The sequence below is a fragment of the Oncorhynchus mykiss genome, chromosome 26 (assembly GCF_057628025.1).
Source record: "Oncorhynchus mykiss isolate SJ-2025 chromosome 26, ASM5762802v1, whole genome shotgun sequence".
Taxonomy (NCBI): Eukaryota; Metazoa; Chordata; class Actinopteri; order Salmoniformes; family Salmonidae; genus Oncorhynchus; species Oncorhynchus mykiss.
In genome coordinates, this window is record NC_143047.1 from 38,304,424 (window position 1) to 38,321,167 (window position 16,744).

Consider the following 16,744-nt stretch of genomic DNA (forward strand, 5'->3'; position numbering starts at 1 on the left):
CTTGGATTGCATAGCTACATTACACAAGATATTATTGACTGAGGACCCATCGCTCTTCTTTACATATCTGGATTAGAGGGTTTTACACACCAAACAAATGTTTTGGGAGAGTCCGATGGTCCTCTTTTGATTCGCTTAGCCCCGAGCCATATTTAGCTTTATGACTCCAAAAAAACTCCAGCCTGGCCAGTGAGGTTTGTACTCTACCCGGAGGGGGGAACGGAGCATGGGCTTGAGCTAATTAGCTCTCCTGTTCTTTTCACGATAACGGCTTTAGTCTAAATCCCGACCAAAACAAACAGTGAGGGAAGAATAAGGCGGCGGTGGTCAGATGCTTGATCATTGTTTTCCCAGCGGCTGGACCAACATACAGCAGCAGCAAGGAATGCATTCTGGGTAATAACCACAGAGAGATCAGTCCTGGGACGTCTAACACCCACCGCCTTTTAGGATGGTCCAAGAACAACATGGCTCAAACGAAAGCTAGAAGCTGGTAGAAATGACAAAAGATTGGACGGCTACGATTCTGAATGTAGTTAGTTCTCGCTGGTATTTCCTTCAAAACAGTTACAAGTCAAAAGACCAGACTCCTACAAAACAGAAGCCACGGCCCTTGTTCTAATACTCTGACAATATCCTTCCTGCCAACCTTTATTCCTCAAAGTAATCAATGATCTGACATCTAACGGTTGGTGTCTCTGTAATGGAACCCTTCCCTGTTTCCATTAAACTGTGTTACAACAGGGACAGACTTATTTATCTAGGTATTGGAACGGGGCCCTGTACCTGGTCAACTTGACTCAACCCTATCTGTACTCTGGGGGGTTTGGGGGGGCTGTAATATTTACACCATGCCTGTGTATATATTCACCATTACAACTTGATATAGTCCATGACCCTGACGTCCAGCATCTGAGTCAATGTTTTGTCTTTCAGATATAAAGTATGTGACTTTACTTTTCACATCAATTCATCAAATCTTGCTACCTCACTGCTCTAGTCAAAATAATTTCATACTTATGTTGTTTAATACCAGCTAGCTATCACAATGTACATGTTTCCTATAGTTCCTTCCAAGTGTGGTACTGCTTTCCATACAAGCCATTACAAACATAAGTCGTTGAGACTGATCATTTTCTTTGTGTTTCTTAGGAGATACAGTAATACTATTATCCCTCCTTCAACCATGTAGGCCAAGAGCTGTTCTTTTAAAGAGATACTTTAGGATTTTGGCAATAAGGTCCCTTATCTACTTTCCCAGTCAGATGAAGAACTCCTGGATGCCCTCTTTATGTATCGGTGTCCAGTATGAAGAAAGTGAGAGGTACAGTTGAAGTCAGAAGGTTACATACACCTTAGCCAAATACGTTTAAACTCAGTTTTTCACAATTCATGACATTTAATCCTAGTAAAAATTCCCTGTCAGTTAGGATCACCACTTTATTTTAAGAATGTGAAATGTCAGAATAATAGTCGAGAGAATTATTTATTTCAGCATTTTTATTTCATTCATCACATTCCCAGTGGGTCAGAAGTTTACATACATTCAATTTGTATTTGGTAGCATTGCCTTCAAATTGTTTAACTTGGGTCAAACGTTTCGGGTTGACTTCCACAAACTTCCCACAAGAAGTTGGGTGAATTTTGGCCCATTCCTCCTGACAGAGCTGGTGTAACTGAGTCAGGTTTATAGGCCTCCTTGCTCACACAAGTTTTTTCAGTTTTGCCCACAGATTTTTTATATGATTGAGGTCAGGGCTTTGTGATGGCCACTCCAATACCTTGACTTTGTTGTCCTTAAGCAATTTTGCCACAACTTTGGAAGTATGCTTGGGGTCATTGTCCATTTGGAAGACCCATTTGCGACCAAGCTTTAACTTTAACTGATGTCTTGAGATGTTGCTTCAATATATCCAGATACGTTTCCTACCTCATGATGCCATCTATTTTGTGAAGGGCACTGGTCCCTCCTGTAGCAAAGCACCTCCACAACATGATGCTATCACCTCCCCATGCATCACGGTTGGGATGGTGTTCTTCGGCTTGCAAGCCTCCCCCTTTTTCCTCCAACCATAATGATGGTCATTATGCCAAACAGTTCTATTTTTGTTTCATCAGACCAGAGGACATTTCTCCAAAAAGTACGATCTTTGTCCCCATGTGCAGTTGCAAACCCAAGTCTGGCTTTTTTATAGTGGTTTTGGAGCAGGGGCTTCTTCCTTGCTGAGCGGCCTTTCAGGTTATATCGATTTAGGACTCGTTTTACTGTGAATATACACTGCTCAAAAAAATAAAGGGAACACTAAAATAACACATCCTAGATCTGAATGAATGAAATATTCTTATTAAATACTTTTTTCTTTACATAGTTGATTGTGCTGACAACATAATCACACAAAAATGATCAATGGAAATAAAAATGTATCAACCCATGGAGGTCTGGATTTGGAGTCGCACTCAAAATTAAAGTGGAAAACCACACTACAGGCTGATCCAACTTTGATGTAATGTCCTTAAAACAAGTCAAAATGAGGCTCAGTAGTGTGTGTGGCCTCCACGTGCCTGTATGACCTCCCTACAATGCCTGGGCATGCTCCTGATGAGGTGGCGGGTGGTCTCCTGAGGGATCTCCTCCCAGACCTGGACTAAAGCATCCGCTAACTCCTGGACAGTCTGTGGTGCAACGTGGCGTTGGTGGATGGAGCGAGACATGATGTCCCAGATGTGCTCAATTGGATTCAGGTCTGGGGAACGGGCGGGCCAGTCCATAGCATCAATGCCTTCCTCTTGCAGGAACTGCTGACACACTCCAGCCACATGAGGTCTAGCATTGTCTTGCATTAAGAGGAACCCAGGGCCAACCGTACCAGCATATGGTCTCACAAAGGGTCTGAGGATCTCATCTCGGTACCTAATGGCAGTCAGGCTACCTCTGGCGAGCAAAAAGAAATGCCACCCCACACCATGACTGACCCACCGCCAAACCGGTCATGCTGGAGGACGTTGCAGGCAGCAGAACGTTCTCCACGGCGTCTCCAGACTCTGTCACGTCTGTCACATGTGCTCAAACGTCCTGCACGGTGTTGGGCTGTAAGCACAACCCCCACCTGTGGACGTCGGGCCCTCATACCACCCTCATGGAGTCTGTTTCTGACCGTTTGAGCAGACACATGCACATTTGTGGCCTGCTGGAGGTCATTTTGCAGGGCTCTGGCAGTGCTCCTCCTGCTCCTCCTTGCACAAAGGCGGAGGTACCGGTCCTGCTGCTGGGTTGTTGCCCTCCTACGGCCTCCTCCACGTCTCCTGATGTACTGGCCTGTCTCCTGGTAGCGCCTCCATGCTCTGGATACTACGCTGACAGACACAGCAAACCTTCTTGCCACAGCTCGCATCGATGTGCCATCCTGGATGAGCTGCACTACCTGAGCCACTTGTGTGGGTTGTAGACTCCGTCTCATGCTACCACTAGAGTGAAAGCACCGCCAGCATTCAAAAGTGACCAAAACATCAGCCAGGAAGCATAGGAACTGAGAAGTGGTCTGTGGTCACCACCTGCAGAACCACTCCTTTATTGGGGGTGTCTTGCTAATTGCCTATAATTTCCACCTGTTGTCTATTCCATTTGCACAACAGCATGTGAAATTTATTGTCAATCAAGTGTTGCTTCCTAAGTGGACAGTTCGATTTCACAGAAGTGTGATTGACTTGGAGTTACATTGTGCTGTTTAAGTGTTCCCTTTATTTTTTTGAGCAGTGTAGATGTTTTTGTACCCGTTTCCTCCAGCATCTTCACAAGGTCCTTTGCTGTTGTTTTGGGAATGATTTGTACTTTTCGCACCAAAGTACATTCATGTCTAGGAGACAGAACGTGTCTCCTTCCTGAGCGGTATGATGGCTGAGTGGAACCATGGTGTTCATACTTGCGTACTATTGTTTGTACAGATGAATGTGGTACCTTCAGGTGTTTGGAAATTGCTCCCAAGGATGAACCAGACTTGTGGAGGTCTACAATTTTTTTTCTGATGTCTTGGCTGATTTCTTTTGATTTTCCCATGATGTCAAGCAAAGAGGCGCTGAGTTTAAAGGTAGGCATTGAAATACATCCACAGGTACACCTCCAATTGACTCAAATGACGTCAATTAGCCTATCAGAAGCTTCTAAAGCCATGATATCATTTTCTGGAATTTTCTAAGCTGTTTAAAGGCACAGTCAACTTAGTGTATGTAAACTTATGACCCACTGGAATTGTGATACAGTGAATTATAAGTGAAATAATCTGTCTGTAAACAATTGTTGGAAAAATTACTTGTGTCATGCACAAAGTAGATGTCCTAACCGACTTGCCAAAACTATAGTTTGTTAACAAGAAATTTGTGGAGTGGTTGAAAAACGAGTTTTAATGACTCCAACCAAAGTGTATGTAGACTTCAACTGTAGTTTCTCGAGCCAATGCTAACTAGCGTTAGCGCATGAACTGGATGTCTACAGGAAAGTAATTGCGCTAACACTAGTAAACTCCCAACTGCACGCAGAAACATAAAAATGGTATCCGCAAGTTCATCCGACTCTGTAGATACATTGACTAGTTAACAACATCCTGAAACTATCCCCTTAATACAGTCACTTCTAGACATAAGTTTGTGTTAATTAAGTGATGAATTGTGCTAAACCACCAGGGTTAATAGGGGAATTAGCTTTGGTAGCTGTGAAGAGAGCAAACAGGGAAGAAACAAACTATGCAGGCTTCCCATGGCTAAATCAATTATGGTCCATGTTCAAGTTTAATATACATCTTTAACATGGCAACAAGCAATTAAATGTATCCGCTGGGGGACCACTTAGTAGAGTGCATTGAAATAGACAGCTTAAACATTACAGTTCTAACTGAGCCAGAGGTACAGTAGAAGAGATGTCTTGGAGCTATGTAGCGTTTTCTGTTGCATGAAGGTGCAACTTGAAGAATTCCTGATAAATGTGGTCCAATTATTTTCTTGACATTCAATCTACTTGAAATGGGGAAGCCTCTGTGGCTCTACCTTCTTAGTCACCCAGGTAAGAGCTATTCTAGCTTTTTAGAAGCTCGCCATTGGTTAGCAGAGACAACCGTCCAATCACAATTCAAATTGGCCAAACTGAATAACACGCGTCACACACTGGCGAGTGAATAACACTCGTCACACACTGGCGAGTGCCGAGTTCACGCCAGAGCCCTAGTGGGGCCTCGCTGTCACACACAGAACAAACAGACTGGAACATGGAAAGAGGCTTTCTGTCTAACAGACCATCTCACATGACAACACACACACACACAGTATGAGCATCTACACGGGCAGACACTCATGGTCCCCTCCATCCACACTCTCGTTCACGATCCCAAAAAGATAGGCAAATCCCCAAATCCCATAAAGCAGTGAAAAGGGATGTTTCCTTCCCCATTACGTGTCCGTGCCCAAAATAGCTCATGGAACGTTTCTTTTACTTCCTGAAAATGACAGGTTGATGACGTTGGGGCGACCGACTGGGAAAGATCAGGAAGGCAATATGTCACAGTTCAAACACCCAGAGATTCTTATCAGACTACCACGGCCTCAGCTCTAGAGGGCCATTTACAGCCACTATTCTGGACTGTGGGGGGACAAAACATCAAGTCTCATCTTCCGTCTCAATTCTACATTAGAGGAAACATTTCACACCCCACTGAGCTAGCTCCTAGCTCAAATATAAATATAGAAATCAATATTCCCTCTGTACAGGCAGGCTATTCAACTTTCACTGGACCCAGGCTTGTCCTGCCTATGAAGAGCACATGGAAAGAAAACGGCAGGCACACATTTCCACCACCCAGAATCTCTCACACACATGTTACCTAACATATAGAAATGCATTAAGGAACTCACAGAGACACACACATTTCAGTCCTGGAGAAAGGACCATTTAAAACCAAGAACCCTCAAACCAGGCCTCCACAGTGCAACAATGGCACAGGCCCTGTAATTAAAACCTGCTGTGTCCTCTGGCCTCATTTACTGTCTTGCCAGCTCCAATAAAGGAGGAGACATTGCAGCGCAGCCACACAGCCTGGTCCCTCTAACCTGGCAGAGAGGGCCCCTGGAGCCATTACACACACTCTCTTGTGTGACTATGTGTGTGTGTGTGTGTGTGTGTGACCTGTGCGCATGTGACCGCGTGCCTGTCCTCATTGGTCCGTGGGAATGAAGTGAAGTGAGGCCTAGTGAGACTAGGTGAGACAGACTAGACTGTACAGTGTCTACCATGTCAAACTAAAGCCATGGGACTGTTGTTTCAGGAGTTCTAGCCATCTTTAAAAATGAGTGAAAAGCAACTACACTGATTCAGAAAAGATTTTGAGTAAACAGCAAAGCAACAACACTTGAAAACTTTTTTCAAAGTTCTAGGTTCACAACTTGGAAATCAAACCAAACTATGTGTTGGTGTGGAGAGTGGAGAATACATCCTGTCTTGTTTTGATTCAGAGTGTGTGTGTGTGTGTGTGTGTGTGTGTGTGTGTGTGTGTGTGTGTGTGTGTGTGTGTGTGTGTGTGTGTGTGTGTGTGTGTGTGCGCACAATCCCCTTAAGCAAAGCAGCCAACAGCAGTCCTCAAACTGTTAAATTCAATTCAACAGACAAGCAACAGCTGCCTGTAGGGCCCCTCAATCATTCTGCAGCGAAAACCACCACACTAATCATGACAAAGTCTTCCATTGGGTCACATCACATCATTTGGTTTATTTCTCGGAAACAAATATGTACAGAAACTTGCCACAAAGCCTACATCACATTCATTTGGGTGAAAAGGCTTTAGGTCTTTCGAAAGAGAGACTTTTTATTATAGAAATGTCCATCAATTGTGCCCTACACATTTGTATCCTCCATGTCCTTCAAAATAAAATAAAAGCCCTTTTCCTGAGGCAGCCAATTGAGCGTTTATTTTGTCCAATTGTCAGGAGAACCAATTAATGTCACTTTACAGGTGCTTCTGCACAACATGTCAACACAATTGAGCCATTTTAGCAGGAGCTCTCATCCAGAGTGACTTCCAGTAGTGAGTTACTTACTGGTCCCCCGTGGGAATCGAACCCACAACCCTGGCAAGTGACATGCTCTACCAACTGAGCCACACAGGATGTTGTGGAGGAAGATAAGAAATTAATAAGTGTGTACCCATTATATTTCTGTAACACTTTGGGAACGATAAATATGAGATTAACACTTCCTAGTCACATCAACAGAGAGAGAGAGAACAGGAGAAGAAAATAAACAGGGGGGTTGATTTCACTCTGACTCACAGTCCACGGGCCAACTACCTCTGTAGGCTACTTACTATCTACATTGTGCTGCAACAGGCTATTCTGATGGGTGGTTTTGCACACGTAATGCATGTAATGGTTTGGTGTCTATCTACAGTATATTGATGATACCATATCAAGAGCAACAATAGTATGTGTCCTGGGCAAAGTTTAACTCTGGGTGTTCGGGTGCTAAATTATAGAGAGATCGTAGGTGGCTATTAACATTTGACACTCAAAAGACTAATTTGGATCTAAACCATTTGCTAAGTGATAACGGTATGTGACGGATCGTTTTAGTGTGTGAAACACACTATCAGATAAGACTTTTTCCAGGCTAGTACTCCATGAAAAGTGATGTGTTTGACTTCATCAGTGCAGTACCTTGTACAGTGAGCTCTGCCTTGGCCTCGATAGTGTTGTTAGTGATGTCTGCCATACAGCTGTAGACGCCTGCATCCTCCTCAGTCAGGTTGTAGATCAACAGACTGCCTCCTCCCACCAACTCCAACTTCCCCTCACTGCCAGACAAAACAACAGAGAGGTGGGAAAATTAGAATTCACTTGTAGATTTCAGGAGGTAAATCGGCAGAGATTTGACACTTCCTCAGTGTTAGTGAGGAACGGCTGAGTGAGGAACGGCTGAGCAGCATGATTATCGTTCACGAGCTGGCGTCCTCGGTTCACGTGTGATTCACAAGTTGCCACAATATATTACAGCTCTGTATGAGAGTCCTTTTCATGCCACCATAATACAGAGCCTACACAAAGCAGACACAGCTCTGTATGAGAGTCCTTTTCATGCCACCATAATACAGAGCATTCACAAAGCAGACACAGCCCTTGATCTATTCCACATCTGATTGTTTTACAGCCTGAATTCAACATGGATTAAATACTCATCTACACCCAATACCCCATAATGACTAAGTGAAAACATGTTTAGACATTTTTGCACATTTATTGAAAATGAAATACAGAAATATCTAGTTTACATAAATATTCACACCCCAGAATCAATACTTTGTAGAATCGCCTTCGGCAGCGATTAAGGCTGTGAGTATTTTGGGGTAAATCTCTAAGAGCTTTCCACACCTGGATTGTGCAACCTTTGCCCATTGTTCATTTCAAAAAGATGTCAAGCTCTGTCAAGTAGATTGTTGATCTTTGCTAGGCAGCCATTTTCATGTCTTGCCATAGATTTTAAAGCCAATTGAAGTAAAAACTGTAACTAGACCACTCATGAACATTCAATGTTGTCTTGGTAAGCAACTTGTGTAAATTTGACCTTGTGTAAACATTTTAAAAAGCAGACAAATTCACCTTTCAGCAGGACGATAACCTAAAACACATCTACCAATTGGTGCCCTTCTTTGCGAGGCGTTGAAAAACGTCCCTAGACTTTGTGGTTGAATATTTGCTTGAAGTTCACTACTCAATTGAGGGACCTAACAGATAAGTTGTATGTGTGGGGTACAGAGAAGGGAGAGTCATTCAAAAATCATGTTAACCACTATTACTCAACACTGGATGAGTCCATGCAATATGTTTTCTGATTTGTTCAGCACAGTTTTATTCCTGAACGGTTTTAGGTTTGCCATAAAGTGGTTGAATACTTTTTGACTCGAGACATTTCAGCTTTGGAAAAAAATATAAACAAACAAAATTCCACATTCACATTATGGAGAATTGTGTGTGAATACGTTCTGAAGGCCCTGTAGATGCATGATCACTTGAGTTCTTGTGTTCAGCTAAAATGTGTGATTGTAATTCAAGAGCATGAACAGTGACCCTCCCACTATAACACTGTTGATGACCCAGCACCAAGACATTCACACTAAGATGGTAACAGAGATGAGGTTCTCATTGGCTGTCCGACAACTGAATGGTATGAAGAACCCAATACTAGGTGGCAGCATCAATGAATTCCCTCAGGCCTGGGAGATTTGGTTACATGTGGGTCCAAAATCATCCCTTTTCCCAACCTAAAGCAGCATCTCATCTTCCAACAAACCCAGTGACCTCCATCTTAAAGAGCTTGTCCTTTGAACTGCTCAATATTCCAGGAGGGTAGCAGGCCTCCGACAACAGTGTTGATTTAACTTGTGATGTAGAGGAAGAAATCAATAGGTTATGAAGGAGAGCACTGGTGAGAGTGTGTGTGTGTGTGTGTGTGTGTGTGGTACAGTAGGGAGAGAGCAGTACAGTAGGGAGAGAGTGATAGTAGAGAAAATAGCCCTTGGCGGTACCAGGAAACAGAGGGGAGGCAGAGATGGCAGAAATGCACACTGCAGAACCCTGCCGGCCATCGATTTGATTTAAACTCCTGACTAGGTGGGATTTCCACCGCAGCGTGCACCCTTCCTGCTCTCTTTTTCACTCCCTCCCCCTCCCCACCACTTTGCCCTGCCTGGAATGGCTGCCTACAGCACCCTGTGCCACCTGATTGGCTGCTTACAGCACCCTGTGCCATCTGATTGGCTGCTTACAGCACCCTGGGCCATCTGCTGTGTAACAGAGCTGTTTGTTGGACTGGGTCTCTACCTGCTGTCTGGATGACATCACACTGCTGACTGAGGGAAAGATGTGGCTTGTTCAGAGCACAATTCCAATGATCTTCACATCGCCTGGATTGACAATGGATAGACTGTTGGTGTGGCCAAAGGCATGATTGAACCCATTCATATATGTTGATAAGATTAGTGGAACTGCCCCAGCAGAAAGTTTTCAATGAACACTTGTGAAATAACAACACACACTGCAGTAAGTGAATATTATTTTGAGCCCAGTGTGACAACAGCCTCTTGTTCAGAGTGTGAGTGCTATTCGCTGAGACGTTCCCAGAGGTGAATGGCTGGTTGGTTGGCTGGTGGTGCAGTCGACTGCAGCCTATAGGGCGGGAGTTCCACACAGCAGTCCAGACCCAACCACAGATTGTATAAGAGGGGAACAGTAGCTGCAGTCAGGACCTCCGACCTCTTCATGGAAAAACAGACAGAACATCATAACAGTAACTCATAAAGGACTATTTTGTCTTCTCCCCAGGTCCTGAGACCGTTTTATGAAACAAGCCACAAATACCTTGCTCTAGCTGGCTTCTCCTACAACAGTGGGTTCTCTCCCTTCTTCTCAGGGCCTCCAAAATGTTGTTCATGTTCTTTTAGTAGGTGTAGGAGTTGGGGCCATTCAAAAGACACAGTGTGGAATTGAACAGATCAATAGGATTCCTGTAGTCCTTTTAGAAGAGTCGCTGGGCCCCATTGAAGGCCTTCGCTCCACCAGGGCGTCTACTCTCAGTGACAGTGTGACACAGTGAGGTGCAGGTATTGACGACGTCAATACCTTTTCAGTACATCCAGAAGGCTACGTAGGAAAGTCACATAGTTACAGTCTCTCCACGCTTTACAACAATGAGATCTGAAAATGACTTCAGTTTAAGACGTCACCACTCTCACCTTTCAGTCAACGAGGAAAGATTGTGAGTCAGTTGGAAGGGTTGAATCAGTAACACGGGAAGCAATATGGCCCAGCTCCATTGTCGTGGCTGATTCCTCCCTACGCTGTATTCAAATCTGAGCCGGAGCTGTTGTGACCGTGAGATATGCCACATCCCCGTGGTAACAGGGACTCTTCAGTAGAAGAGGCAGGAGCCTGAGCATAATTAAAAATGCATTACACAGTCCTCACCTACAAAGGGCTTTTTAATTAGCTCCAAATTTACACTGTCACTTAGCATCCGTTCGCTGCCGCCACGAGGACGCCAGACACGCTATCGGAGAACGGTATTGAGTGCTAGGTGAGATGTCGCAGGTACCGGTTGATATGGCGCTAATTGGGCTTGCGCTTTGTGTTAGCTAATGCAAGCTAGAGATTTGGTGTTATTGTCATTTTCACCTGGCAGAGAGAGCCGCGTCACTGGCGTGCTTGGAAGTGTTGATGTACTGATGAAGCATGTCTGCAAGGATGGATAGCAGGGTCGTCAGGTGGCTACATAACATGGATGTACAGCTGGGTCGTCAGGTGGCTCCATAACATGGATGTACAGCTGGGTCGTCAGGTGGCTAGACTGTAGACTGAGGGGAGGAGCGTAGGTCAACAACCAAGTAAGCCCCTCCCCGAAGGCAAGAGACTTTCTCCCACACTGTAGCGGAATATTCTTTTTTTTTTTTACCCCCCAATTTCATGGAATCCAATTGGTAGTTACAGTCTTGTCTCAACGCTGCAACTCCCATACGGACTCGGGAGAGGCGAAGGTCGAGAGCCATACTGCTTCTTGACACAATGCCCACTTAACCCGGACGCCAGCCACGCCAATGTGTCAGAGGAAACACCGTACACCTGGCGACCGTGTCAGCGTGCACTGCGCCCGGCCCGCCACAGGAGCCGCTAGTGCCCAATGGGACAAGGACATCCCTGCCGGACAAACCCTCCCCTAACCCGGACGACACTGGGCCAATAGGGCGCCATCCCATGGGTCTCCATGGGAGAGGAACCTAGGACTATAGCGCAGTTTCCAATATCTGTTCTCTGTCCAGGCTCCCAGCGAGCCCAGGTTCCTATATCTGTTCTCTGTCCAGGCTCCCAGGTTCCTATATCTGTCCTCTGTCCAGGCTCCCAGCGAGCCCAGGTTCCTATATCTGTTCTCTGTCCAGGCTCCCAGGTTCCTATATCTGTTCTCTGTCCAGGCTCCCAGCGAGCCCAGGTTCCTATATCTGTCCTCTGTCCAGGCTCCCAGCGAGCCCAGGTTCCTATATCTGTCCTCTGTCCAGGCTCCCAGGTTCCTATATCTGTCCTCTGTACAGGCTCCCAGCGAGCCCAGGTTCCTATATCTGTCCTCTGTCCAGGCTCCCAGGTTCCTATATCTGTCCTCTGTCCAGGCTCCCAGCGAGCCCAGGTTCCTATATCTGTTCTCTGTCCAGGCTCCCAGCGAGCCCAGGTTCCTATATCTGTCCTCTGTCCAGGCTCCCAGGTTCCTATATCTGTCCTCTATCCAGGCTCCCAGCGAGCCCAGGTTCCTATATCTGTCCTCTGTCCAGGCTCCCAGGTTCCTATATCTGTCCTCTGTCCAGGCTCCCAGCGAGCCCAGGTTCCTATATCTGTTCTCTGTCCAGGTTCCCAGCCAGCCCAGGTTCCTATATCTGTTCTCTGTCCAGGCTCCCAGCGAGCCCAGGTTCCTATATCTGTCCTCTGTCCAGGCTCCCAGCGAGCCCAGGTTCCTATATCTGTCCTCTGTCCAGGCGCCCAGGTTCCTATATCTGTTCTCTGTCCAGGCTCCCAGGTTCCTATATCTGTTCTCTGTCCAGGCTCCCAGCGAGGCGAGGTTCCTATATCTGTTCTCTGTCCAGGCTCCCAGGTCCTATATCTGTCCTCTATCCAGGCTCCCAGCGAGCCGAGGTTCCTATATCTGTCCTCTGTCCAAGCTCCCAGCGAGCCGAGGTTCCTATATCTGTTCTCTGTCCAGGCTCCCAGCGAGCCCAGGTTCCTATATCTGTTCTCTGTCCAGGCTCCCAGCGAGCCCAGGTTCCTATATCTGTCCAGGCTCCCAGCGAGCCCAGGTTCCTATATCTGTCCAGGCTCCCAGCGAGCCCAGGTTCCTCTATCTGTCCAGGCTCCCAGCGAGCCCAGGTTCCTCTATCTGTCCTCTGTCCAGGCTCACAGGTTCCTATATCTGTCCAGGCTCCCAGCGAGCCCAGGTTCCAATATCTGTCCAGGCTCCCAGCGAGCCCAGGTTCCTATATCTGTCCAGGCTCCCAGCGAGCCCAGGTTCCTATATCTGTCCTCTGTCCAGGCTCCCAGGTTCCTATATCTGTCCAGGCTCCCAGCGAGCCCAGGTTCCTATATCTGTCCTCTGTCCAGGCTCCCAGGTTCCTATATCTGTCCTCTGTCCAGGCTCCCAGCGAGCCCAGGTTCCTATATCTGTTCTCTGTCCAGGTTCCCAGCCAGCCCAGGTTCCTATATCTGTCCTCTGTCCAGGCTCCCAGCGAGCCCAGGTTCCTATATCTGTTCTCTGTCCAGGTTCCCAGCCAGCCCAGGTTCCTATATCTGTTCTCTGTCCAGGCTCCCAGCGAGCCCAGGTTCCTATATCTGTCTTCTGTCCAGGCTCCCAGCGAGCCCAGGTTCCTATATCTGTCCTCTGTCCAGGCTCCCAGCGAGCCCAGGTTCCTATATCTGTCCTCTGTCCAGGCTCCCAGCGAGCCCAGGTTCCAATATCTGTCCAGGCTCCCAGCGAGCCCAGGTTCCTATATCTGTCCTCTGTCCAGGCTCCCAGGTTCCTATATCTGTCCAGGCTCCCAGCGAGCCCAGGTTCCTATATCTGTCCAGGCTCCCAGCGAGCCCAGGTTCCTATATCTGTTCTCTGTCCAGGCTCCCAGTGGGCCCAGGTTCCTATATCTGTCCTCTGTCCAGGCTCCCAGGTTCCTATATCTGTCCTCTGTCCAGGCTCCCAGGTTCCTATATCTGTTCTCTGTCCAGGCTCCCAGCGAGCTCAGGTTCAATATGAGAACAACACTTTGAATATGAGTTGTGACTCTAGCGCTGTGCCTCTGCATCTGAAGCTGGGAGAGGTCACACACACGTGCTGAGCTCATCTCTCTCATTTTTGATAGAGCTGTCGGTCTCTAGAAACGGAAGTGGAATATCCGGTGCTGCACTGGGCATTGGTTGGCCGGCCCGGGTCACACTGTCTAAACAGGACCAGAGGGGAATCGTAACACTCATAACAAAACATTCATTATTAAATGGGCAGGAGTGAGTCGTTCACACTCAACCTTTTTTTTAATGACTCACCCTCTCGCTTTCATTTTTTGTGACCAACTCTTTCTTTAGTTTGTCATTTTTCCAGAAGGGGTTTAAAGGTACAGGTATTACATTCAAAATCCTGTTCATTCAGATATAGTCATACATTCAGTTAGAATATTTGCATGACATATTTCTAAAACTAGCAGAGAAATGCAAGAAAGACAAACAGCTTCAACAGTTTAGTAATGTTCTGTATGCAAGGAAAACAAACAAGACTCACCCTCCCCAACGCACCCAACCTCCTCAGTCCCCATTCCCCCGCCCGCATCCTCCCTCCCCACCAGAAAACCATGTTTCCCATCCCTCCCCCACATGCATAGTCCCCCCCCCCCCCCAGATGAAAGCATGCCCAGCACCCCCTCCCTTCCATCCCCTGAGTCTCACCTTACATTTCCCCAGAGGCAGTAGGGATGTCAACACATTATATTGATGGTGTGTGAATTGAACCATATTGCTGTCCTGTCTGAGTAATCTAAATGTAAGAAGTACTTTTGGGTGTCAGGAGTAAAAAGCACATTTTCTTTAGGAATGTAGTGAAGTAAAAGTATAAGTTGTCAAAAATATAAATAGTCAAGTAAAGTACAGATACCCCCAAAAACTACTTAAGTAATACTTCTCTCTCCCGTCCGCCCGCCCGCTCGCCTGCCTGCTTGGCTGCGCTGCACGGTGAATGCAAACTATTGTGCAGCAGACCCAGGTGTTAGCACTCAGGGAGAAAGCAGGCTGAACCTCCCTCTTTGGCTGGGGCACAATCGGCACAGTGGTGCATTTGGAAAGAGCTTTTGGGGGTGGAGGGGTGAAGAAAACATTCCGTTTCATTTGAGAGCCCCTATCGGGGTAGTAGATGGGTGCTTTCTTTATGCAAACAGATAACATCTGTTGATCTGTGGGGAAACTGCGAGGACAAGCCAGCTTTAGACGGCTCTGAGCTAACAGCGGTATAAGAACAGACGTAAAATAAAAATCAATGTGAAAAGACCCATCCTTGGCATGGCCTCTTGAATGAGTCATCCATGAAAGTGTTTGTTTTCCTCCGTCTCGTAATGGAAACCCACAAGGCCCTAAGATGGAACTACTCCTGCATACCTTATTTTGATTTGCTTTTCACCAGAGCACTGAGACGACGGTGTACCGGTCTTTGGATTAGCGTATCACAAAGCTCGCAACCTACGTAAAATACACACATCAGAGGTTATGAATGTTCTTCTGGCAAGGTTAGGGTATGGAGGAAGGCCCTGTATATGTCATTGGTAACTGAGTGCAGGGTAAGGACAGTGGATGCCATGGGGGAGAGAGCCATGTCTGGGATGTGTAGACTAAACAGACAGACTGTAAAGAGTTCTCCTCAGCTCCAGTGACAGAGAACAGCATGTCTGTCTGTTTTCCCAACTAACATGGCAGTGATGTCACTCCAAGTCTTCATCGATCATTCTAGCAGCAGTGAGAAACAGCCAATCCGATAACAGATACAGCCACAGAACTCTGGTAAGAATCCAGCATAGGTATGTGGTACTGGCCAACTGTAATAGAAACATAAGTGACTGTAAACTTTAAATCAGGGACCAAGTTCATTCAAAGAGTTTGTAAAATGCAGAAAATTGTTGCTAAACCATCAATGACCTCCAATGTGTTTCATTCTGACAGTATTAATAATGCAATAACATGAGCATTTATGAGTCTCTTCTCCGAGCCAAAGCTCTCGAGGTGAGGGAGCCATTTTGTTTTGTGTTCCGATGACACATGATTTGTGCCTGCCCACCAACACCGCGTTACCCCACGACGGCGTTTCCACGCACGCTCCAAACCCATTTAATAAGAGGGTTATAAATCTGCCGTGCAGAAACGGCGAGCTAGCAAAAGGCGGGGACTCGCCGTTAATCTTGTTAATACTGACGCTGCACAAAAGAACGAGCGAAAATCACAGCCCATTAACATTGATAGGTGGCGTCTGACGGGCCTTCTCCCAGACGCAGAGGAAAACGGCTGCCTAACATCTATATATTTCTACGCTGTGTCAATTTTCAGGGCCTCTTAAAAAATCATTTTTAAAGAGCGCCGGCAGGGAGAGTGCAGCGATTAACCTAAAATTGGATCGAGAATGGAGGTCTTGCAAACTAGAAATCAATCAGAGGTTGGGGAGGGCGGAGTGAGCAAATAGTGCTGTAATCAGTGTACAACGAGGCTGGGCCAACTTCTAGCTAGCATAAAGCACTAGGCAACCCAGCGGCCGCCCATAACAAGCAGATGGAAATGATCATGTCTGTCTGAGCAGCTACACTCCATCTACACAAAGCCTTTTCACGCGTCTATTGGGGATTACTACAAGTACAGGTCTTCAGGTGAACTTACTCAGGGCTGTGTTGCCTACAGTGTGCCACTAACTTTGAGGAAAGGCGAGGAGGTCATTTCCTCTACTCTGATAGAGCAGAAACAATGCTCAGAAAATGAGAATGTCAAGGATGCGGCTACAGCGATGGGGAACGCATGGAGGACACAGACGACCGTATATTATAAAAAGGTACAGTGTGAGCTGGGAGAGTTCGGGGGCACAGAGGCCCCGAGGTCCTATTGCCGCCCCCGCCGGTAACGCCACACTCCAGCACAGGAAGTAGGACTTCCCAAAGCCACAGAGGGTAGA

General features: G+C 46.6%; 1 protein-coding gene across 50 annotated transcripts in view; it reads right to left on the reverse strand.

The window, feature by feature from the left end:
* Positions 1 to 16,744, reverse strand: part of LOC110506206 (neogenin) — a 216,073-nt gene that overhangs the window by 75,453 nt on the left and 123,876 nt on the right. For all 50 annotated transcript variants that reach the window (XM_090222960.1, XM_090222972.1, XM_090222964.1 and 47 more), the window contains exon 5: positions 7,693 to 7,829. In XM_090222960.1, coding sequence (XP_090079086.1) covers positions 7,693 to 7,829 — 137 coding nt within the window. The remainder of the gene's footprint in view (positions 1 to 7,692; positions 7,830 to 16,744) is intronic.